Here is a 24878-nt window from a genome sequence, read left to right on the forward strand (position 1 = left end):
AATGCACTGCTATTGGAAACCCGTCGTTAGCACTCAATTCATGCAAAATACAGGGTGTTTATAAATGAATGGTGCGGTTTTAAAAATTAATAATAAATCTATTTATTACCTTATATGGACAAACCTTACAGCATAAGCAGCGGCAACTGCTCAAGTTTTTATGCGCTACCCGCTCTTCGTCTTGTCATGCACTGCAGACCATCACGGAGGACATGCTACACAGCGTATTGGAAGAATTTGATTACCGTGTAGATGTGTGTCGTGTGACCATGGGTGCACATATTGAAGGATTATGATTGATGCATAAAAAACTTGGACAGTTGCCTCTGCTTATGCTGTAAGGTTTGCCCATATAAGGTAATAAATAGATTTATTATTAATTTTTAAAACCGCACCATTCATTTATAAACACCCTGTATATTCATATATCAATACTAATCGCCCATTAGGGCCGAGTGTATAAAACCACTGAACACTGGTGGTTGGTCGTGGGTTCGCGTTTTGCCAATAGGCTGGCCACGGGGAGTTTTCTTGGTTTTCTTCACCTAAATATGAACCAGTTTCCATAAAAGACCTATCGGGAGGTAACCTCCTTGGCAAATCGCCCATGAGGCACGTAGCCGTAAATGAATAAGACCACCATTACTAATCAATCAATTTGTCTTATTTTGTCCTCCACTTAAGCTTTTAATTTGTACCAATTCCTTTATATTCATAATGAATTATTTTCATATTTTATTGTTATTGTTTTGATTTTTTGCGCTTCCAAACCTCTGCTTCCCTAGGCCCGGGCTAGTGGGCCTAATGGAAAATCCGCCACTGCTTCTTCACATAAAATGATATATTTTCTTCGACATTTCTTTAGAATGAAAAAATATTTATTGTTCAATTGTCAGTCTGAATTGCCGGCACCGCCATCATTTCGATCCGTCGAAGCCGGGTCCAGCAGTTCTAGTGTGAATCGAGCCTAATGCTTTTTCATTTGAAATTACTATTCAATAACAAATAACTAAACTTTCAATATGGTTTTCATTTTAATTTTTAGCCTTCTTATTTTTTGGTCGGGCAATGTCGCATGTATTTGCTAGTTATTAATACAGTAATTACGAACTTTAATAAAAACATCAATTTTAACATTATCTTTAAAAATTTTAAATACTCAAAATTAATTTCATTATTTCTAAAATCTCGTGGAACATTTTCATTTTTTGTTCAAGTACAAATCCAGACTGTTCCGTGAAAAACCGTATTTATAAAAGTACAAAATGAAGAACGCATTAGTAGTTCTGACTGGAACTCTCGACCCTCGGTGCGGAACTGTTCCGACTCGGAACTGTTTACTTCTACGCGCCACTTTGGCCTGTCATACGTTCGTCATCTCTACATGTTCAGTTGAGTTACTAACCAGCTGTCAAACTATTTTCTGAATATCCTAAGTTTCAAGAAATCATTGACAAATTGAGTTTGAGCTTTATCGTCTGTAAAAATAAATTGGAACCATATAACATTTTCAGAAGATTTTTACAGGATTTTATCCTGTAAGGATCTCTATAATCAGTTTGTATAAAGCTAAATAAAGCTAAAAACATGCCTGGCGATGTTCGAGATGGATAAAACAGCTACCACTCTGGAAACCCGTAATCGAATCCAGGGTCGAAAAGCTCTGGGAATTTCTCGTGGGTATTTTCTCAGATATATCAGACCCTGTCCCTCACCACTCGGCTATTCCATTGGGGCCTGGCCGAATCCACAATGGGTATTTAAAAAGATCTTCTTAGAGTCTACAGGGTGAGGCACTAAGGGCGAAAAGAGTTAAAAATGAAAAGAAAAAAAACAAATGCATAGTTTGGTCTTATTTGAATAAATTTAAGATATAACACGCAATTTGATATATTATTATTTAACATATTAATTAAAAAAATGTTTTAGTTTTAAATTTCATTTGCACATGAATCTAAAAATCGCAATTGTTTTTATTTTAAAATTTAAAAAAATTGTAATTAGGAATATAACAACATTTTTAAAAACAAGAAATTTCAAAAATAATAGTAATGTAGACATCATTTAAAGCCTATTGAAAACATATAATAAACAAGAGTATTTCAGAATATGACAAGGAAATAACTATAGGAAAAAGATCATTAAAAATATAATAAAACAGGAACAATTTATATGGAACTAATAAGGAAACAATTTTGTTAATATGATTGTATAATATCAAATGTGTAAAATTTATCAATTATTTGTGTATTAAAACTATAGGCCTACTGCCAGAAGATCTAGCATGTTTTGAGTATAATACTGCTTATTTCACGAAAAAACTCTTTACTTCACTCCTTGACAATATGACAAAAAATATATTTTTTTAGTTTAAAATTTAAAAATATTTACATTGCGGACTCTTCTCTGCTATCATTTCATAATATGATAGATCGGCGAACAAGATTTTTTAATTATTCCGTTCAGAAAATTCTCTTCATTCTCTACTTTCAATCAATTATTTACTGATATTGTAAAAATAAAAGCATAAAGATTTAAGTTTCTTATATTGAAAATATGATTTTATGGCATTTTTAAAAAAGAAATTCTGGCCTACAGTTGGCTATCTCTACTATTTTTCCACTTTTTGCTCTTTCCACTTTGTGGGCACTAAGAGAGCCTTTTTTTTACACCCATCATAAGTTCGGTCATGCCGGCAATTGGATATATCGAGTGGTCGCTCAGTTACGATATGTTGTGTTCACGACATATCGGAACTGAGTGACAATGAAAAGTTCTTTATACTGTTCAACAGATCTTCATAGCGGTAGACTGACGTCTTAACCGCTCGGTCATGCTACCTTCCATCTTTATCTTCTCTATACTTATACTCAAGATGGTTTCGGACAAGTTTATGGTAAGGATGATCGGTTAATGATGATTAAATGAGTATGGGCCTGATATATCCGGATCAATCCCTGAAAATTACTGAGCTGATTTACATTCGAACCTGGTTTCCCTAGGCCTTTTTTAATTCTTTCCGTCCTGTGGGCACTAAGAGGGTCTCTTTTAGCAAACCCACTATGGGTTCGGCCAAGCTCACAATGGGGCGGCCGGGTGGTGAAGGAGGAGCCCGACATACCCAGAGGAGCACCCCCTGAAAAATTCCTGAAGATTTTTCGACCCGTCTGGATTCGAACCCGGGTCCCCACAGCGGTCGGCTACCACCTTGACCGCTCGGCCATTTGGCCCCGAGAGGCTGGCTTTTTGTCCACCTGGTCGTCCATTAATTTATTTATAGTTTAACTGTAATCTTTCTTCCTTGCCANATTTTTAAGTTTTAATTAAATCATTTACGAATGCTTTATATAAAGCATTTAATTTAATCTGAAATAAATATTTTTTAGGATCTCTCAACTATTTGTTTCATCTTTTGGAGAAATTTTCAAATTATAGATTCATAAATTTTTTAAATTACTGTTTGAATGACTTTAGCTCTAAAATTACAATTAAAGAAACATTAAGTGTGAGAACTATTTTCCTAGAATGAATAGAATAAATTATAATGGATGCAGGAGAACTAATCAAAATTCCATAATTATCAAATTTAATTTAAGAAAAAGAAAATTGGTTATAAGTTATTTAGTTATTAATGCTTTAATTTCCATAACATTAACAATTTTTTCTTATACAGTATATGAAATCTATTTAAAAAACTTTAGTTTTTAATCTTACGTATAAAAAAATTTATGATAACACTTGAATTACATTATCACTTTTTCACAGAAATAATTTTAAATTTTTTCTTACTTAAATTTTGTATTTATACTGTAGGAAATTAAGTGGCTACTTTAGTTTAGTTGTGATTTTGAAGAAGTTAATGTATGGATTTATATTTAGCTCTAATAGTAAACTAATAGAACATATTCTGATAATATCATAAATTAATGAATTTGGAGAATTACATGATAATATAATAAAGGATGTTATAAAATAAATCTTAAAAATCTTGATTTCTGTTGCCTTCAAATAATATACAGTAAGCTTTAAAAGACAAAAGATTTTTGTCCAAAAGGAAAAATCTAGAATGTTTCTTTACTTGTGAATATTAACATGTCTAATCATCAATCCAACCTTTTGTTCAGTCAATATAAAGTACTTAATGTATAAGCATAAATAAATTATTATAACAACATTTTAATACATTTTGTACAATATATGTTAATAACAAACTTATTTTTTTACATATACTCAATTTAATGGACTTCCCACAATTAATACATTAAATTGAGGGCCTACTGTATTTCCGTTTCTTCAAATGCTGAGTTAAAAGAAATATTTAAAATAAACAGTCAAAAGTAAAAGGTTAATAGATGTTTAAGGATATTTTTATTTAAATGCATAAGATTATAATATGATAATTTAAGAAATTCAAAAAAATCTCCCTAAACTCTCCGTGGCCTGTAAGTAGCTCAGCTGCTTGGCATTATTGGTCCAGATTCGACCAATCCTGTTGCGACACGAGTTGGCAATGACATTTTATCGCATTTTACGAGTCTCTTTTAGCGTGTTTATACGAATACAGTCACAATTTTTTCGTCACGATATACAAATCTGCGTTATAGGGGGTCTACTGTAATTACTTCTTGGATGCTTTCATAATTTGACACATTTTATTTAAAATAAGATGCAAATATTTTTGGAAACTGAAAAAAATGATAATTGCAAAATGAAAAATTTTGATCTTCCATATACTATGCTATGGACTCTGTTCCATAGTGTGCATGGTATATCAAGTCAGAAGAATACATTGTTTTTGATCTATATATATATATATATATATATTATATTATATTATATTATTATTTATTTAAAACTATGGGTTATTACAGTTTAAATATCTTGAAATGTTACTGTTTTAATAGTTCATATTTTAGTTAAGTGTGATTGTTCATCATATTTAGTGTGCTACGTAATTTATACCATGTAATTCCATGGTATAAATTATGGCATAATTGTGTACAANTTATGCTTTAAGTTAAACCTATATTCAATCAGTGCTGTAAAATTTTTGTTTTATAGCACTGATTAAATAAGTTCACAAAGCTACCTTAACCCAGTTACTTTAGTCAAGTAAAACAAATGGTTTAAATTATTTTTAAAAAAGTAAATAAAATTTAAAAAGTTATGAAATTTCATAACTTTCGTTATACATTTTCATATTGTTTCTGTTATAATAACATTTCTGTTTTGAGCTGTTATACGTAATATCTTCTCAGTTGTACGTTAAGAAATATGGCGTCCCTAGTCCTCAAAATTATATTATCACTAATTTGCACTGAATGATTCTATTTTATAATTTTAATTCTACAATAATTGTATTTTTAATTTTTTAAATGTCTGAATGCACTGCTATTGGAAACCCGTCGTTAGCACTCAATTCATGCAAAATACAGGGTGTTTATAAATGAATGGTGCGGTTTTAAAAATTAATAATAAATCTATTTATTACCTTATATGGACAAACCTTACAGCATAAGCAGCGGCAACTGCTCAAGTTTTTATGCGCTACCCGCTCTTCGTCTTGTCATGCACTGCAGACCATCACGGAGGACATGCTACACAGCGTATTGGAAGAATTTGATTACCGTGTAGATGTGTGTCGTGTGACCATGGGTGCACATATTGAAGGATTATGATTGATGCATAAAAAACTTGGACAGTTGCCTCTGCTTATGCTGTAAGGTTTGCCCATATAAGGTAATAAATAGATTTATTATTAATTTTTAAAACCGCACCATTCATTTATAAACACCCTGTATATTCATATATCAATACTAATCGCCCATTAGGGCCGAGTGTATAAAACCACTGAACACTGGTGGTTGGTCGTGGGTTCGCGTTTTGCCAATAGGCTGGCCACGGGGAGTTTTCTTGGTTTTCTTCACCTAAATATGAACCAGTTTCCATAAAAGACCTATCGGGAGGTAACCTCCTTGGCAAATCGCCCATGAGGCACGTAGCCGTAAATGAATAAGACCACCATTACTAATCAATCAATTTGTCTTATTTTGTCCTCCACTTAAGCTTTTAATTTGTACCAATTCCTTTATATTCATAATGAATTATTTTCATATTTTATTGTTATTGTTTTGATTTTTTGCGCTTCCAAACCTCTGCTTCCCTAGGCCCGGGCTAGTGGGCCTAATGGAAAATCCGCCACTGCTTCTTCACATAAAATGATATATTTTCTTCGACATTTCTTTAGAATGAAAAAATATTTATTGTTCAATTGTCAGTCTGAATTGCCGGCACCGCCATCATTTCGATCCGTCGAAGCCGGGTCCAGCAGTTCTAGTGTGAATCGAGCCTAATGCTTTTTCATTTGAAATTACTATTCAATAACAAATAACTAAACTTTCAATATGGTTTTCATTTTAATTTTTAGCCTTCTTATTTTTTGGTCGGGCAATGTCGCATGTATTTGCTAGTTATTAATACAGTAATTACGAACTTTAATAAAAACATCAATTTTAACATTATCTTTAAAAATTTTAAATACTCAAAATTAATTTCATTATTTCTAAAATCTCGTGGAACATTTTCATTTTTTGTTCAAGTACAAATCCAGACTGTTCCGTGAAAAACCGTATTTATAAAAGTACAAAATGAAGAACGCATTAGTAGTTCTGACTGGAACTCTCGACCCTCGGTGCGGAACTGTTCCGACTCGGAACTGTTTACTTCTACGCGCCACTTTGGCCTGTCATACGTTCGTCATCTCTACATGTTCAGTTGAGTTACTAACCAGCTGTCAAACTATTTTCTGAATATCCTAAGTTTCAAGAAATCATTGACAAATTGAGTTTGAGCTTTATCGTCTGTAAAAATAAATTGGAACCATATAACATTTTCAGAAGATTTTTACAGGATTTTATCCTGTAAGGATCTCTATAATCAGTTTGTATAAAGCTAAATAAAGCTAAAAACATGCCTGGCGATGTTCGAGATGGATAAAACAGCTACCACTCTGGAAACCCGTAATCGAATCCAGGGTCGAAAAGCTCTGGGAATTTCTCGTGGGTATTTTCTCAGATATATCAGACCCTGTCCCTCACCACTCGGCTATTCCATTGGGGCCTGGCCGAATCCACAATGGGTATTTAAAAAGATCTTCTTAGAGTCTACAGGGTGAGGCACTAAGGGCGAAAAGAGTTAAAAATGAAAAGAAAAAAAACAAATGCATAGTTTGGTCTTATTTGAATAAATTTAAGATATAACACGCAATTTGATATATTATTATTTAACATATTAATTAAAAAAATGTTTTAGTTTTAAATTTCATTTGCACATGAATCTAAAAATCGCAATTGTTTTTATTTTAAAATTTAAAAATATTTACATTGCGGACTCTTCTCTGCTATCATTTCATAATATGATAGATCGGCGAACAAGATTTTTTAATTATTCCGTTCAGAAAATTCTCTTCATTCTCTACTTTCAATCAATTATTTACTGATATTGTAAAAATAAAAGCATAAAGATTTAAGTTTCTTATATTGAAAATATGATTTTATGGCATTTTTAAAAAAGAAATTCTGGCCTACAGTTGGCTATCTCTACTATTTTTCCACTTTTTGCTCTTTCCACTTTGTGGGCACTAAGAGAGCCTTTTTTTTACACCCATCATAAGTTCGGTCATGCCGGCAATTGGATATATCGAGTGGTCGCTCAGTTACGATATGTTGTGTTCACGACATATCGGAACTGAGTGACAATGAAAAGTTCTTTATACTGTTCAACAGATCTTCATAGCGGTAGACTGACGTCTTAACCGCTCGGTCATGCTACCTTCCATCTTTATCTTCTCTATACTTATACTCAAGATGGTTTCGGACAAGTTTATGGTAAGGATGATCGGTTAATGATGATTAAATGAGTATGGGCCTGATATATCCGGATCAATCCCTGAAAATTACTGAGCTGATTTACATTCGAACCTGGTTTCCCTAGGCCTTTTTTAATTCTTTCCGTCCTGTGGGCACTAAGAGGGTCTCTTTTAGCAAACCCACTATGGGTTCGGCCAAGCTCACAATGGGGCGGCCGGGTGGTGAAGGAGGAGCCCGACATACCCAGAGGAGCACCCCCTGAAAAATTCCTGAAGATTTTTCGACCCGTCTGGATTCGAACCCGGGTCCCCACAGCGGTCGGCTACCACCTTGACCGCTCGGCCATTTGGCCCCGAGAGGCTGGCTTTTTGTCCACCTGGTCGTCCATTAATTTATTTATAGTTTAACTGTAATCTTTCTTCCTTGCCAAGCTTACAATGAAGGAGGCCGCGTAATGAGAAACGTGACACGACATATCTTGGATACCGCTTGTGAAAAATTCCTTGGGATTGTTTTCGTCGGATTTGATCCTGGGTCTTCCAGAGCGGTAGACTGAGCTTTAATAGCCTCGGAATCCAGCCGTCACTATTATTTCTTGTGAGATCTAAGATTAGAGATTATATCCATACCTTTGGCTTTAATTTATCTTTCAGTGACGCAACTAAGAAGTCAGGGTTATCCCGCAAAGAGATTTCTGGATTCTATACCGGGTTCCCATCTGCGCCACAGACTTGCGGAACCTGTTATTTATGCAATTGCTATTTTTTTTAATGATTTTTTAGGTGAATAAAATTGTGATAAATATTATCACAATATAGTTTTTAATATTTTTCCAATATTTTGAAAATGTAATATAATTTTCACGATACAATTCTATAGCTATCTATTTTATTATTTAAATATAATGTGTGTATTTAGTGTTTGCCTTTCTAAATCAAGCAATTTTTCATGTTTGATCTAGAAAATTGTTTTTAAAAACTGGCCAAAAACGTAATAATTCGTGAATATTCTTTATATTTATTATTGAGAGAACTTTTTAGCAAAAATGTTTCCTTATTCGAACAATATATATTTTAAAAAAATAAATAAAAAGGACAATGCTTAAAAAGAAAAAAAACACAGGTAATTACCAGAACCGACATCAAAAACACAGTAAAAAACATTAAAATGTCTTTGATTTTTCTTTAGACAGTCTTCATAGCTAGTTGTAAAATGTTTAAAACATTATAAAAAAGAAAACGATTCTGTTGTGAGTGAAGTTTTCATTACGGAGTCTTCAAACGTCTGATTATCACTCGCTAAAAATTCCTAAATAATCTCTTCTGTCTATAAATTTCCCTAAATCGACGTGAAAAGCTTCAAAAGAAAAACTCTTTGACACATTAACGAGACAACAAAACCTAGTTTTATTTCTAAATTAATTAAATTCAATTTCACTCAAATTCTTATTAAAACACGTGAAAACTTTCATATTTTTTAAAATGTAAAGCGTAAAATAATATTTAAAAAATAAAGAAATNTTGCAGACCTGTAAATTTCTGCTGTCATTCGTCTATATCCTTTCTTAAGAACAGGAGTTAGATTAAATTAAAATATTTACAATTTAAAAATGAAATATTATCAGGGATCTAGACAATGAGGGCCTAGTAAAGTCATTTGATCATGGTCTCCGACTTACTTATACAAGAAAGTTGTACAAAATAGTGAAAAATCTGTTTTCATTTGTTTTATTGACGTTATTTGTATATATGTTAATGCAAGACTGGAGTTATTCTTGTTGTGTAGCCGTGCCCTATAATATATAAGAGGTCCTTCTACTTTCATTCAAATGCAATATAATTAAAAGTCCGAGGCTCTAAGCAGTAGCTCTTTTGGCTTAATATAAATCAGGCCTTAAGTTTAAGAATTTGGTAAGGATAGCCCTCATATTTGTACTAGTCCAGACCCTATCGCACTTACATAATTTCCTGATTATCAGTAGTTTTAGTATTAAGTGCATAACGCAACTCTGAAAATATTTTTCTTTTGATATACATCCTTAATGAGTTTTTATTATTATTATTTAATATGTTAATTAAAAAATATAAGATGGATAAAATATCAAATTTCAATATCATTATCACATTTTCGCCAGCTGCAATGATTGTTGCAATGGAATGACGCATTAATTGCATAACGCATTTATATACCGAATAGAAAAAAATCTGCACATTGTTCTAAATTATAATAGAATCAATCCGTCACATATTATTTAAATATTAATGGGATTAATAAAGGAGAAATTCTCCCGAAATTAATTAACGTTAAATGAAATCCGCCACGCAAGTTCGACCACGCAGGCGTTGATTATAATGCAATCGACGTAATTACATTTCGATTTTCTCTATCGTTTTAATATATAATAAATATTCTAATTCGCAATAACTTCGGTCAACAACATCTTGAAAATCGTTCAACTTTTATTGTTAGGTAACTAAAAATAAACCAATCCTATCTCGTAGTTAATTTAGCTGCGCGTTTGACACCGTGCCAAATTCATTTTTTTTTTACAATATTAATCGTATATAAACAATTATACTAATTTAATTTAAACAAAAATTATTTTTTTTTTAAAAACTAAAATTATTTAATGCAATAATTTTTAATATTTATTTTATTTTGCTTTTTATATATGTTGATAAAGTGCACGGTGGCGACCTCTTCCGTCGATAATCGGTGCTAGACTTCATTAATGCTGTCTCATTTAGTTTAGTGATAATGGAGGAGTTGGGCTATTCGCTAGCTTTCGATGTTTTTGATTCCAACTGACGATGCGACATATAACTTAAATATAAAATATATTTAACATTTTGAGTCTATACTTTTACAGAATATTTTAGAAATGAGTGAACTTACTCCCGAAGAGGTGAGATAATTAACATATATTAGTATTCAATATTGAGTAACAGACTTGGATATGTTTGTGTGGAATTATTCATTATTTTTCTGTCTAATCGACCTCATTTTTTTAATTCTAGAGTTAATTTTTCGTTTCTTGATTGTAGATTTTTCCCTATAAACTTTGTAAACATTAACACTGTAATCAGCTTTGTTTTGATGTAAACAATACAATAGCATCTACTGTCTCAAGTCTCTTGCCAAAAGAACTTATTCAAATATCTTCACAATTATAAATTCAATTATAAATCATTTACATTTTAAATCATATTTAAAATAGAGGAAATTCAATTCTTCATTCATAATATTTTTTTCTTTATTTCTTATTATAATATAATTCAATTAATTTAGAACTTTAAAAAATATTTTTAAAGTTGTAAATTAGTTTTTTTTTTTTTTTAAATGCTTAAATTTTTAAGATTAAATATTACATTTTTGATACATTTTTTTTTTTTCATATTTGTTTCTGTATTGATTATTTGTTTATTATTGATGCTTATCTATGTTTATAAAGAATATACACTTTTATATTTAATGTAAAGTAAGGGTACGACTATTCAGATTCAAATTTAGTAGCGAGAGAGAGGTTGCGAACAATATAGTTCTCGCAAAGGAAAATGTGCACAAGTGAGAAATTCACTCGCTGGGGTGAGTGAATTTCTGGTTCTCGCACGGGGTTTGATATTTATTGCATCTTTGCTCTTCTTGCTGCATCTGCATAGTTGCACCCTAAATGCGATTTGTTAATGTTATCTCTGTGTTGTGTGTTCTTGATGTTTATTGGTGTGTAAGTTTATTCTGTAACTGATGGTTTAATTATTAATTTATAACTAATACAAATGTCCTGATATGTTCATATTTTTATAATTATTTATTGTAATTTTATAGATTTTTATTATTATATATTGTATAAATTATGCTAATTTTTGTAGGTGATAAACTGTATTTTAATGTAGATGTAAAACGAGATACTGAGCCTGACTCTGACAGGTTTATTTGAGGTTTTAGTCTTTTAAGATTTCGAAATAATTCTATTATTAAATGTTTTAAAGCTGTTTTTTTATAAGTAATGAACTGTTTATTTGGTTTAAAAAATTTTCAGTAAAATATTAATTTATATTATATAATTGACATTAAAATTATAAAAAAGTTTTTCTGTTTTACAAAAATTTTGCAGATGGTTCCACATCATTTAGAATAAGTTTTCTTCCTAAAAAAAGGAATTGTCAATCACAGATACTGAATACCAGTATGGGGTCACACAGCAGTCTGTTGCTGTCTAGCAATGACAAAAGAAATAGTTTTTTACGGACTAGACTGAATGCTAGCATAGTATTTATGATAGTAGACACTCATATATAATCAGTGAAGTAGATAACATATATATATATATATATAATATATGTTAAATTTATAATTTATTAAAATGCATTGTCTATACATTGTATTATAATACAATATTCAATTTTACTTGGAAACAATAGTTAATAGGAAAATTTAAGTTGATTTATTATTACAATTTAATGTTTATATAAAATTCAAAACTTTGATTTAATTAAAGTGAATAAATATTATTACTATTTTTATTATAATTGCCAAGTTATTATATTAATTAATACATATAAAAGCTTATTTTTAAGTTTTAATTAAATCATTTACGAATGCTTTATATAAAGCATTTAATTTAATCTGAAATAAATATTTTTTAGGATCTCTCAACTATTTGTTTCATCTTTTGGAGAAATTTTCAAATTATAGATTCATAAATTTTTTAAATTACTGTTTGAATGACTTTAGCTCTAAAATTACAATTAAAGAAACATTAAGTGTGAGAACTATTTTCCTAGAATGAATAGAATAAATTATAATGGATGCAGGACAACTAATCAAAATTCCATAATTATCAAATTTAATTTAAGAAAAAGAAAATTGGTTATAAGTTATTTAGTTATTAATGCTTTAATTTCCATAACATTAACAATTTTTTCTTATACAGTATATGAAATCTATTTAAAAAACTTTAGTTTTTAATCTTACGTATAAAAAAATTTATGATAACACTTGAATTACATTATCACTTTTTCACAGAAATAATTTAAATTTTTTCTTACTTAAATTTTGTATTTATACTGTAGGAAATTAAGTGGCTACTTTAGTTTAGTTGTGATTTTGAAGAAGTTAATGTATGGATTTATATTTAGCTCTAATAGTAAACTAATAGAACATATTCTGATAATATCATAAATTAATGAATTTGGAGAATTACATGATAATATAATAAAGGATGTTATAAAATAAATCTTAAAAATTTTGATTTCTGTTGCCTTCAAATAATATACAGTAAGCTTTAAAAGACAAAAGATTTTTGTCCAAAAGGAAAAATCTAGAATGTTTCTTTACTTGTGAATATTAACATGTCTAATCATCAATCCAACCTTTTGTTCAGTCAATATAAAGTACTTAATGTATAAGCATAAATAAATTATTATAACAACATTTTAATACATTTTGTACAATATATGTTAATAACAAACTTATTTTTTTACATATACTCAATTTAATGGACTTCCCACAATTAATACATTAAATTGAGGGCCTACTGTATTTCCGTTTCTTCAAATGCTGAGTTAAAAGAAATATTTAAAATAAACAGTCAAAAGTAAAAGGTTAATAGATGTTTAAGGATATTTTTATTTAAATGCATAAGATTATAATATGATAATTTAAGAAATTCAAAAAAATCTGAATGACATTAATATGGATAACCATTTGATAAAAACTAATTATTAAGAATTTAATTTATAATAAGATATCAGAACATTAACCCTATCTTATGCATTTAGTTGCTAGAAAGAATTTGGATGTATCAATATGATATATTTTTAATATTTGTGTTCTGAAATGCTTGTTACAAATGAATTAAATATAATGGGGTAACAATCTATAGATTTATAATTAAGATCATTAAATTAATTTAATAATTAGAGAATCTAAAAATATCTGCAGTTTAGCAAGCTTATTTGGAAATATGTAATCTTTGTGCTGCTTTCTTAATAAGCAGCTCATTATGAAGTATTGACATTAAAATTTGTGTGAAAACATATAAATTATTAAAATATAATATCTTGTTCACAGTAAGGCTATTGACTACAGTTAATGAAAATTAATGTANTTATTTAAAACTATGGGTTATTACAGTTTAAATATCTTGAAATGTTACTGTTTTAATAGTTCATATTTTAGTTAAGTGTGATTGTTCATCATATTTAGTGTGCTACGTAATTTATACCATGTAATTCCATGGTATAAATTATGGCATAATTGTGTACAAAACAATGAAATGGAATTGTATATCTTTAGCATGTTCTATAGCTTAAAAGTTTGGCCATTTTTACTACACTGAAAACAGATTGCTGAAGAAAGCTATGAATTTACAGATTAAGAATGAATCTCTGCTCTTAAAATTAATCTCAAATACCTAAACGTTTTCAGAATAGTTTTTATTTAAAGAAAAAAATATTGGAAGTAAATTAAATAAATTAAGAATTAGACAAGTATACAAAAAATATATAAGTTATACACTATTGTTGTTTGAATTATTCTTCTATGGCATTTTAATACAAATCATTAGTTAGTTTAATTTTCTGTGGAAAACTTCTGACAATTTTCTCCAGAATATACACAACAGAAATAAAACTTTTTCATAATCCACATTATCATATGCCTATTCCTCTGAAATAGCCATTAAAAGTATGACACTTATAGTACCTTTTATCCACTGCATATTTATATCAAATATTAAAATGTTGTATTTTTTATTTTTGTTAGCAATTAATTGTAGATAAAATAAGTAAAATGGGATACTGAGACACTCCTAAAATTTTTATTATTATATTACTTTATATAGTTTACTTAAAATACCAAAATTATAAATGCTAAAATAATCTTTGAAAAAATTAAATAAAAATAATTTTAATGTCCAATAAAAATCCAATGACAGATCTAAGAGTCAATCACTCAATTCTTATTTGCTATAGAGAATTAATGCTTTCTTCAACAAAAGATGTGCTTTCTTATATGGTGAAGATCAATGGATTAAAATGGTCAGAACATCCAATAGGACACTGAAATTTGTTTTGTTCGTTGATTTACTGTTTAGAAAATACACAAATATTTGTTTTACTACTGTCATCTAACTTGAAAGTTATTAAATATTATGTTTTAAATTGTATAAGAATGTTACTTTAATAATAAAATATAAACTTAATTTCTACTCTGTAGAGTTTAAAAGAAAGAAATAAAGCAAAATGGTAACAATGTCATCTTTACTTTGTTAGCAAATTGGCATAAAGTAATGCTATTGTATATAAGCAAAATGAAACATTATATAGTCAAGCTAGAGATATCATAAGTGCATAATTATCAAAATTCACTTTATGGCAGTGAAAAGAGCAATAGTTTCTAATCTAATTTTATTATAATTATCAGTCATATGTCTTAATCATTGTTGAGACTGACTAACTCAAAAAAAAATTATCTTAAAGTTTATCTTTCAGACTATACTACTACTACTACTACTACTACTACTACTACTACTACTACAATAATAATAATAAATGCTAAAATACATTGCTGAACAAAACTCAAATGGTAAGTCTAAAAACTCTTGGGAATAATCTTGGAATTGTTAAAATAAATTTGAAGAAATTTTAATGTCAATGACCAATCATTGGTATGGATTGAAATTTGATTTGCTCAGTTATTAGATGGAACCTTCTAAAAGTTTCAAAATCACTGTTTTATAGAGGAAAATTATTGGAAAGTTATCAGCTTTTAACTAAAAGAAGTGTGTAATAAAACATGGATTGATGCACAAAAATGGATTGGATAGAACTAAAGGTGAAGCATGCTTATACTATATGTAATGATTCAAAAGTTTTGGTTAAAATTTTATGGGCTGATTAATTATTCAGTTTATGATAAAAAATGAGAATCAAAGGGCATTTATTTACAAAGATAACTGAGTTATGGAGAAGCTTTATTTCAAATTATTCAGTTTTAAGTCTAGTTAGCAATAAAAAACAAAACAAGTAAATTTGCTATTCTCACATTATTTGCAAAAGTGGTAGTTTTGTCAAAGACTCAAACAATGTCAATGCACATGCTTCTATTATCTGTAGATGTGAAGCTTGTATAGCTAGTGAACTTTGAGCATCTCTTGTGTAAATTTTATTTTTCTTTAAATCTTAGTTAACTAAACAACCTGTTTCTAAACTAATAAATATTGAACTTTGGTAGTTTCTATAGTAGTTAATGTTCAAACAGTAAACTGATTTTGAAATAAAGATTTTTCTGTGTAATTTGGTTATTTTTGAGAATCTGACAGCAGTACATTACCATTTTACTTTAAATTAAATAACTGATCACCTTGTAAAGTTTTATTAATCACTGGAATTTTTTTCAAAACTACCAAATACACAATGAGTGAATTTGGCAGACTCGACAGTTCTGCTGTTAGAAGATTTTACTGCTGAGTGGCCTCTATGGTAGCACTGTTTTGGAGCATGTTTGGTGTTTTTATGTCACATTTAGTAGTGCATTTCATTTACACTACCTTTTTGCTAGCTGCAACTGATCAATGATGGCTGTACCCATGCAAGAGAATAAAGATATTATATATCAATATAAAGGTATTCATTGCAGCATTAATACTCCAAAATGCGTTCATAAACCACCAAAAACAAGTATGTATAATGTAAATTAAGAAAATAAATCCATCTTTAACTTAAATAAACACGCAAATTCATACATGTGAAAGCAGAAACTACTACTAGTGCCACCAACTTCCTGTTCCAATGTGTAGTCACTCATCGTTCAGCAGATCCTCAAAACAGCTATTGATTGAAACACCTTTGCTCAATTACAACTGTTGACTGCTGAATGCAGCCAATGATAGATAAATTTCTGTGGTGTTTAAAGGATTTTTGCATTTTCTAAAGACTTTGTGATTGATGCTATTTGAAAACCTTCATATTTGATTTAAAATTGGTGTATAACCTGCATTATTACATAACCTCGCCAACTTCCAAACTGCCTTTTTAAACACAGTTAACTGGGATTATTCATGCAAAATTGCATTACAGATAACTAGGGTTATCTTCATAAAATTATGGTAGTCTTTATAATTAGAAGAAAGCAGTTTAAAACTTTAACTATTAAAAGTTTAAATTATAACATTTTATCTGGTAGTTTTTGTTGTAATGTTTTAAAATCTAAGATTTGAAATGAATTAATGCCTTCAAAATCTCTGGCTTATGTTTTTTACACCATGTTAGATATTGCTATCAACAATGAATATAGGTTACTACTATTTCTTTTTACGTAATTGTAAATGCTTGACACTATTTTTTTTACAGTTGAATTTTTTTATCATCTTAAAATGTAAGAGATAAAAGATCTTTGTCATTTTACAGAATATAGGTAACTACAATAATAATCATCAAAATAGTATGACAACTTTAATTCACGTATCACATGATGCTTTGCTGTGATTATCATTATTAATACTGACTTGATCAACTACTGTATTAATATTATTACTCTAATTATTGCTAAATATGATGTACAGTACATTTTAAATTAATACTTTCAGATGCTAAAGATTGATTTTAAGGAAAAATGTGCTAAGAATCATGCTATAATAATTTTTCATTTTAAATAAATGTTTTAAAAATTTAAGAATATATGGCTTGCTACTATTATTTTTAACAATATATTTAATCTGCTGTTTATATTTTCTTTCATACTTTGTTTTTGCCAGTATTGCCTAGCTATTTGTGTATTCTCTGTCTGCATGATAATTTGCATCTGTCCTCTATATTTTTATTTTATTTTTTTGAATTATTCTATCTTTATCCTCTATTTTTAAAATCAATAAAGGAACAATATCTAATCCTTATATCTATAGTAATCTAAAAAGTTTTTTGTTACCGTTTTTAAATAAAACAATAAAAATAAATTTTATATATTGTTTGCCCTTGTCTTTCATTATATTGAGATGCAATTTTCAACTTGCAGACCTGTAAATTTCTGCTGTCATTCGTCTATATCCTTTCTTAAGAACAGGAGTTAGATAGATGAAAATTCGGCCCAGATATGGAATATTGGCCAGAGACCCTGATTAACTATATATGAACTTCTGGTCTGAACTGGAAGTTAGTTACAGGTTTTGTTTTTTTAATTAAAATATGATTGCCACAATGCCAAACTGCAATTTTTAGTGTCACAATTAGTAATTGCTTGTTAATATTTATTATTTATCTTTAGTTTCATTTTGATTATTCATTCAGTTCTATTTATAGATGAATAATGTGTTGAATATTTATGAATTGTGTGGAAATATGTTGAAGAATAATATATTATTATTCATTTTCCTATGTTTTCACTTCTGTTGTCAAATGTTTATATTATATATGCAGTAGTAGTAGTAGTAGTAGTACCTCCAATGCTGGGTAGTATACCGGCAGCAATTATCTTCTATTGATTTCAATTATAGGTGAGGACTTAGCTTCCTCTCAAGTCATATTGAGCATCTTCAAATCTTGAAGAAAAGCTCTATGCCAAGTATTCCTGGGGCATCCTTGTGGTCATTTAGCACCAGAGGGAACCCATTTTATAGATGTTATAGCTATCGTTCTCCATATGAAAAATGTGGCTGGCCAGTTGGACTCTTCTACAGGCAACAGTGTTATAAAGTTTGCACATCCCACTCCTTCGGAGAACCTCTTTATTGGTGATATGATCTAAATATCGGATCTTTAGGATTCTTCGTAAGTATCTCTGTTGGAAGACATTGAGCCATCTATTGATGTGTCCTGATGTCTTCCAGGACTCACTAGCGTAAACAGCTATTGGAATCACGATGAAGGTGAACAGGCAGAATTTGATTCTCAATGAGATGGATGGTGAGGACCAGATCTTGTTCATCCATCAGAAGACTGTCACTGCTTTTCTGTTGCAGCACTATGTTCATTTCCACATCACCATTTTGTGAAATAGCACTATCCAAGTAGGTAAATCTCTCCACCTCTTCTAATCATTGTGCTCCAACAATTACTCCCCACATTTTGGCAGTATTACATACATGCATAATTTTTGACTTCACTGTGTTTATCCTGAGGCCAATTTTGTGTGCTTCCTGACCCAATGCGGCCATGGCATGCTGTAACATTGTCTTACTTTCCTCTAACAGGGCAATATTGTCAGCAAAAATCAAATTTCCAAGACAGTCCTGTTCAAACCATTGGATGCTGTCCCAACATGTGCACCTGACTCTTCTGCCTGCCGCATGACATAAGGTGATGAGGAAAAGGGACAAGTCACAACCCTGCCTGATTCCTGTTGTAATTTCAAAGAAGTCTGTACGACCACCTTCAGTCTTGATGCAACAACTCGAATGTAGGTATAAGGCCTTAAAAATGGTGACGAAGTTTGTTGGTACTCCATATAATTGCAGGATCCGCCAGAGGGACTTGCAGTGAACACTGTCAAAAGCCTTCTTGAAATCAATGAAACTGATGGCCAATGGGTGTCAATACTCAATGCATTGTTCAATGATATTTTGAAGGGAGAAGATCTGCTTGCTGCACAATCTTCCACAGCAAAACTCAGCTTGCTTCTCCCGAAAGTGCTGATTGAGGACAATCTGTAGGCATCGAAGGAGGACCATATGCTTTCCAGGTACAGAAAGGAGGGTGATACCTTGCCAGTTGGTACACTCTGAGATATCTCCTCTCTTAGGAATCTGATTATAGTGCCCCTTCTCCAATCCTCTGGGACCTCCTCACATTGCCAGCACCTGTTAAACAAATAATGTTAGCTTTTCCAACATGGGCTGCCCTCCATGATTCAAAATCTCAGCTGTAATTTCATCCAAACCAGCTGTCCTACTATTCCTTAGGCTTTTAATTGCAATCTCCACTTCCTCAAGGGTAATATCATCAGTGTCCACCTGAAGCTCACTCTGTGTATCCTCAGTATTGAAATCATATATGATAGTCGTTCTGCTTGATTAAACATTTTCCAAAAGTGTTCCATCCACTTCTTGTTCTGCTCATCTTGAGCAATCAGAAACTTCCCATTTTTGTCTTTTATTGAAATGCTGGAGTTATTCCTCATCCTAGTCAGTTTATTGACTATGTGGTACAGGGTCTTGGAGTCATTTCAGTTGGAAGTCTCTTGCGCTTCAGCTCTTTTTCATTCTAACCATTCCTTCCTGTCTTTCCAACAGCTTTTCTTTACATTTTCTTTACATGTCTATCCAATTCAGTATATCTTTGGCTTTCTCCCTCCATCTCAGCCATTGTTTTACCATGATTGTTGCCTATTTGAGAAATTTCATTGTTTATCATTTAGTTAAAATGAATAATAATCCTTTCAAAGATCAATTAGCTGTATGTTCATAAGATAACAATTTTTCATGATCTCAAAATGAAGATTTGTTTCTATATAGTGTATAAAGCTAAAGATGCCAGAAGTAAAGAACAAAAGTTGAATATCATCAGTAGTAGTAAGAATATAGCACTCTGAGAAGAGATTCTAGGTCAAGATTATAAAGATTGAACAAAAATAGTTGTTCAATTATATTTTAATGTTGGGGGAAAAAATAATCTTTATCAGAATTCATCAGAGCTGTTTATTTTTTTTTCTAAACATCCATTGATTAATAGACAACAAGAAACTTTCATTTCTGGATGCTTGGTTATGGATACAGTTAGAATTATTTACACAAGCAGTTTGTTAAGTTATTTCATGTTATTTTTATTATATTATGTTAATCAAAACAATGTGTTATATATTTTCTAAAATGATTTAGTTGTTAATATCAAGTGAAATGAGTTTATCATAATGAACAAAAGAAATTTAAACTGTTTTTAAACTTTCAAAATTCAAAGTTTGACATTTGAAAACGAAGCCAAGATTTTTCAAGTGTTGAGTAATAAATTAAACTGACTTTTTAGAGTTAATGCTTCTCTGTTGTCTTTAAATAAGGAGTTGAAGATATGTCAAGTCCTTTCACTTGCTTTAATTAATGAGAAGCTTGATCATTAAAATGCATTCCTTTCTAGTTTTTCAGTGAAATCATTTTATGAATGATTTATCACAATAATTATTTTAATAACTATTTTATTTAATCAGTTAATTATTTCAATTTTTATTTTAAAATGTTAGTAGTATATTTTTCTAAAATAAGAATTGTAGATAGCAGATACTAGTATCATAATTCAGCTTATTTTATATAGGATGTTTGATGATACAATAGACTCATAACTCTAGAATGTCTAGATGACTGGATTTTCAGTTATTACTTCCAAACAAATCTTTGTTAGACTGTTGCAGTAACTTTGTTAGATTTTCTTCAAGTTTTCTAAAAGCAGAACATTTATTTTATTTTTTACCTCCTCTGTACAAGTTCTGTTAATTAGTCATGCTCAAAATACATTTCTGTATTTTATTTAGCTTTCCTTGCCAGTCTTATAATTTTTGGTATATTCTTTTAACATTTAGTTATTTTTTTCTGACGGTTTTGAAAACTCATTAATAAATATTTTTAAAATTTATTTAAAAAATTTTTAGAAACCTAATATATATATTCACATGATTTAATGTTTAACTTAATGTGACTACGGAATGAGCTTGCTTCCTTTTTTATTTTCCTTCTTAAAATGAAAGAAATACAGAGTTAGCTTAAAAAATAAACAAACTTGGTAAATAAAAGAACTTTGCCTTATGAATTTATTTTACTTTTTTATAAAGGTAGAAATATTTATCTTAAGTAGATAATACTTCATGATACTTTCTCTGTTCCACCTCATTAAATCTCACTTTGCATCCCATAAATTCTCCAAATTACATATTTAACTTTTTTTTTTTTTTTGTAGTAATTTTGTAAGCACACATACACGGTGGTCCATTTTAATCAATCTAGTGGAATAACTTGAAAAATATACACTGTACAAAAAGTAATTGAATCAAAATATTAGCCCCATCTTGTGGCTTTTCTTGAAGTCTATCAGTTTCATCATATTTGATGTTACAATTGATGAAAATGAGGCCAAGTTCATTTTCTTAAATGGAACTTCAATTTTTCATTACATATGATGCTACATCAAATTTTTATCTAAAACACCTTTTTTGAAAGATGCATTTATCAGAAGTTATGAGCTTTTGAAGTTTTATGTGGCTTCTGCATGATTCATGTGTGAATCTATGGATATATGTGGCATTCACTGAAGAAAGGAAGAAAAATGCTTTAAAAAAAATCATTAGAAACTATTTGATGGAATCAAGATTATCTGTATCATAATCTTGATGATTTTAATCTGCTGTGCCACTAGTTTTTGTATTACTTCGTTAGTTGAGGAAAAAAGAATGATTCCTCTAAATAATAATAGTTTCCTAATAATTTTTTCCCCGGTGAACTTCACATATGTCCACAGATTCACAAGTGTTGTGTGGCAGCCATATAAAACTTCAAATACTTATAACTACTGATAATGCATCGTTTGAAAAAATATTTATCCACAAAAAAATAAACATTTTTTATTGCATATTATGATTGAGATGTGGGAGAAATAAAGTTGACCCAATTTTCATTGATTGTAACACCATCCATGATAAAACCAACTGTTCCATTTTATAACCCCCTCAATCTTGCCCATGTTTCATCCAATGCAAATATCCTCTCAAGGAATGTCAAAACCTTCTTGTTGTAATATTCCAAATGCTGATTTGCAGACAGTGGTTCTATTTCTGTACTTCATTGAGGTGATAAGGCATTCATCATACTGAAGTTTTACAGTATGCAATCGTGTCTTTCAATATATCCAACACTGTTGGTTGGCTTTTTCCAGTCTCTTTGGCTGTCTCACTATCCATTGTCATTCAACTGGATGTGATGAGATTTGATATTAGAATGACCAAAACATGCCACATCATCATTACAGCGATGAAAAAATGCTTTTACCCATTAGGCAACATTCAATATGTCAATCCATCAGTGCATGCTTCTTACAGTTATTTGTAACATTCTTTAGAATTTGTTCCAGACACCATCTTGATCTTTATTTATTATCAGTATTGCATGCTTCATTCGTTCTGTTTTGTTTCCAGTTTAATTTAGTTAAACTATTGCTAGTCAACTTCAAAACTAACTTGTTTTTTGGTAATTCTGGATTTTTGGAATGACATTTAAACTATACTATTTAAGCAGAACATTAATATCAATACTAATAATTTATTGATTTACTTTTCCAAAATTAAAGTAGAGAAACCATTTATTTATGAGTTCATGTAGTATTATTGATTTTTTTGTTTTTACATATTTTTCAAAAAATAATGAGAGAGACTAATACTGAGAGTGATTTTTCTGTAATTGTATTGCAATTTGAAAAAATTGTAGACCTATAAATTTCCGCTGTTGTCTATCTTTCCTTAATCTCGAGAACAGAGTTAGATATATGAAAATCAAGACTAGATATAGAAAGCTTAGGATGTATGAGGCCCTGATTGAACTATATATGAACTTCTGATGCAAACTGGGAGTCACATTATTTCAATTCAAAACTTATTCTCTGAAAGGAGTTAGATAGATGACCGGCATGAATCCATTGCTAATGGAAAAGTATGAAGTACAGGGGCAAGACACTACTAATTTGAGTTGGAGAGCATATATTTTAAATTAAAAAATTATTAACAATATGATCAAAAATTGCAGCCCAGCATTGTGACAATGTCACAATAAATAATTGCTCGCTGACATTTAATAATTTTCTGCATTCCGATTTTTACAGAATATAAATTAGAAAGAACACTTGGGATTATCAAATTTTTTTATAATGATTATTTAGTATCGTTGTGTTGCATTGTTTTTTGAATGAATAAATTTAGTAAGTGTCCAATATTTGTGAGACTATTAAAAAAAAAACACAAATTAAAATGTAATGTGTGTAGTGTATTTGTAAATTTTTATATGTTTATTTTACAATATTTTGTAATTATTATTATTAAAAATATTAACCATTATATAATTTAAAACATAATCAACATTGCACTATTTAGAATGGCAATATCTTTTTTTATGAACTAAATTTTAGGTTCTTTTGTACTATATCATAAGTTCATAAAAAAGATATTGTCATTCTGGATAGTGCAATATTGGTTATTTTTAATTGTAAGCAATTGTTTCTCTGCACTTTGTAACATGCAATGATGTAGTAAATTATTTGCTAGTATATATCATTTAGGCATGCTTACTGGAATATGAATTAATTCTGCTTCTTAATAGAATGCATATGATTTATTACAAAAACAATGCTTTACAATGAAAATGTGTTTAAAATCAGTATCTCTTTTTTTAATCAAGAAACATGATTATTTTTATGACACAATATATGAATCTTTTTCATGCTATAAACTGCTCAACTACTTATTGCTTGAGACTAGTCGGTTTCCTCCACCAATAAAACCTAAGAATTTTATTGTATTTTGAAATAAACATGCTGTAATTTGATTGTAAATATTATTGACATTTGTTTTTATTTTATGTACTTCATTTTTTATTTATACAAGCAATATTATGCAACTATCAACTTATTTTTTCATAATAGAATGCATTGAATAATTTAGTTATAATTNTAGTATGATTTTTTAAAATAGTTTCATTGTGATTTAAAATCCTTTTCAGAATTTATTTAAAACTGTTACAAAAATACAGCTAAAAATTTATATGCATATTACAAATACAATGACAATTTTGTGACATTGTATTTTTGGTGATGTTTAAAGCAATAAAAATGAACATAAGTGAAAAAAGAAGCTAAAATTGGTATTTGGGAGTAAAAACTGAAATTTGGAAATCTTATATAATTATGAATATGATGAAAAAAGTAGGACTGTGGAGTTGAGTCAGAAGAAAATTTTTTTGCTAGAGGAGTTGGAGTCGGTAAAAATGGATAACTCAGAACACCTGTTTTTAGTATTACTTTAAGCATATTAAGATCCTAATAGGCATGT

General features: G+C 29.6%; 1 protein-coding gene across 1 annotated transcript in view; it reads left to right on the forward strand.

Annotated features, from left to right (window-relative positions):
* The first annotated feature begins 10573 nt into the window (after nucleotides 1-10573).
* The window catches only part of LOC111617898 (ubiquitin conjugation factor E4 B-like), a 52672-nt gene continuing 38367 nt past the window's right edge, over nucleotides 10574-24878 (forward strand). The window contains exon 1 of the mRNA XM_023359248.1: nucleotides 10574-10773. Within this exon, the coding sequence (XP_023215016.1) occupies nucleotides 10750-10773 (24 nt within the window). The 5' untranslated portion in view covers nucleotides 10574-10749. The remainder of the gene's footprint in view (nucleotides 10774-24878) is intronic.

Source organism: Centruroides sculpturatus, unplaced genomic scaffold, assembly GCF_000671375.1.
Source record: "Centruroides sculpturatus isolate CEXI.00-Female unplaced genomic scaffold, Cexi_2.0 scaffold215, whole genome shotgun sequence".
NCBI lineage: Eukaryota > Metazoa > Arthropoda > Arachnida > Scorpiones > Buthidae > Centruroides > Centruroides sculpturatus.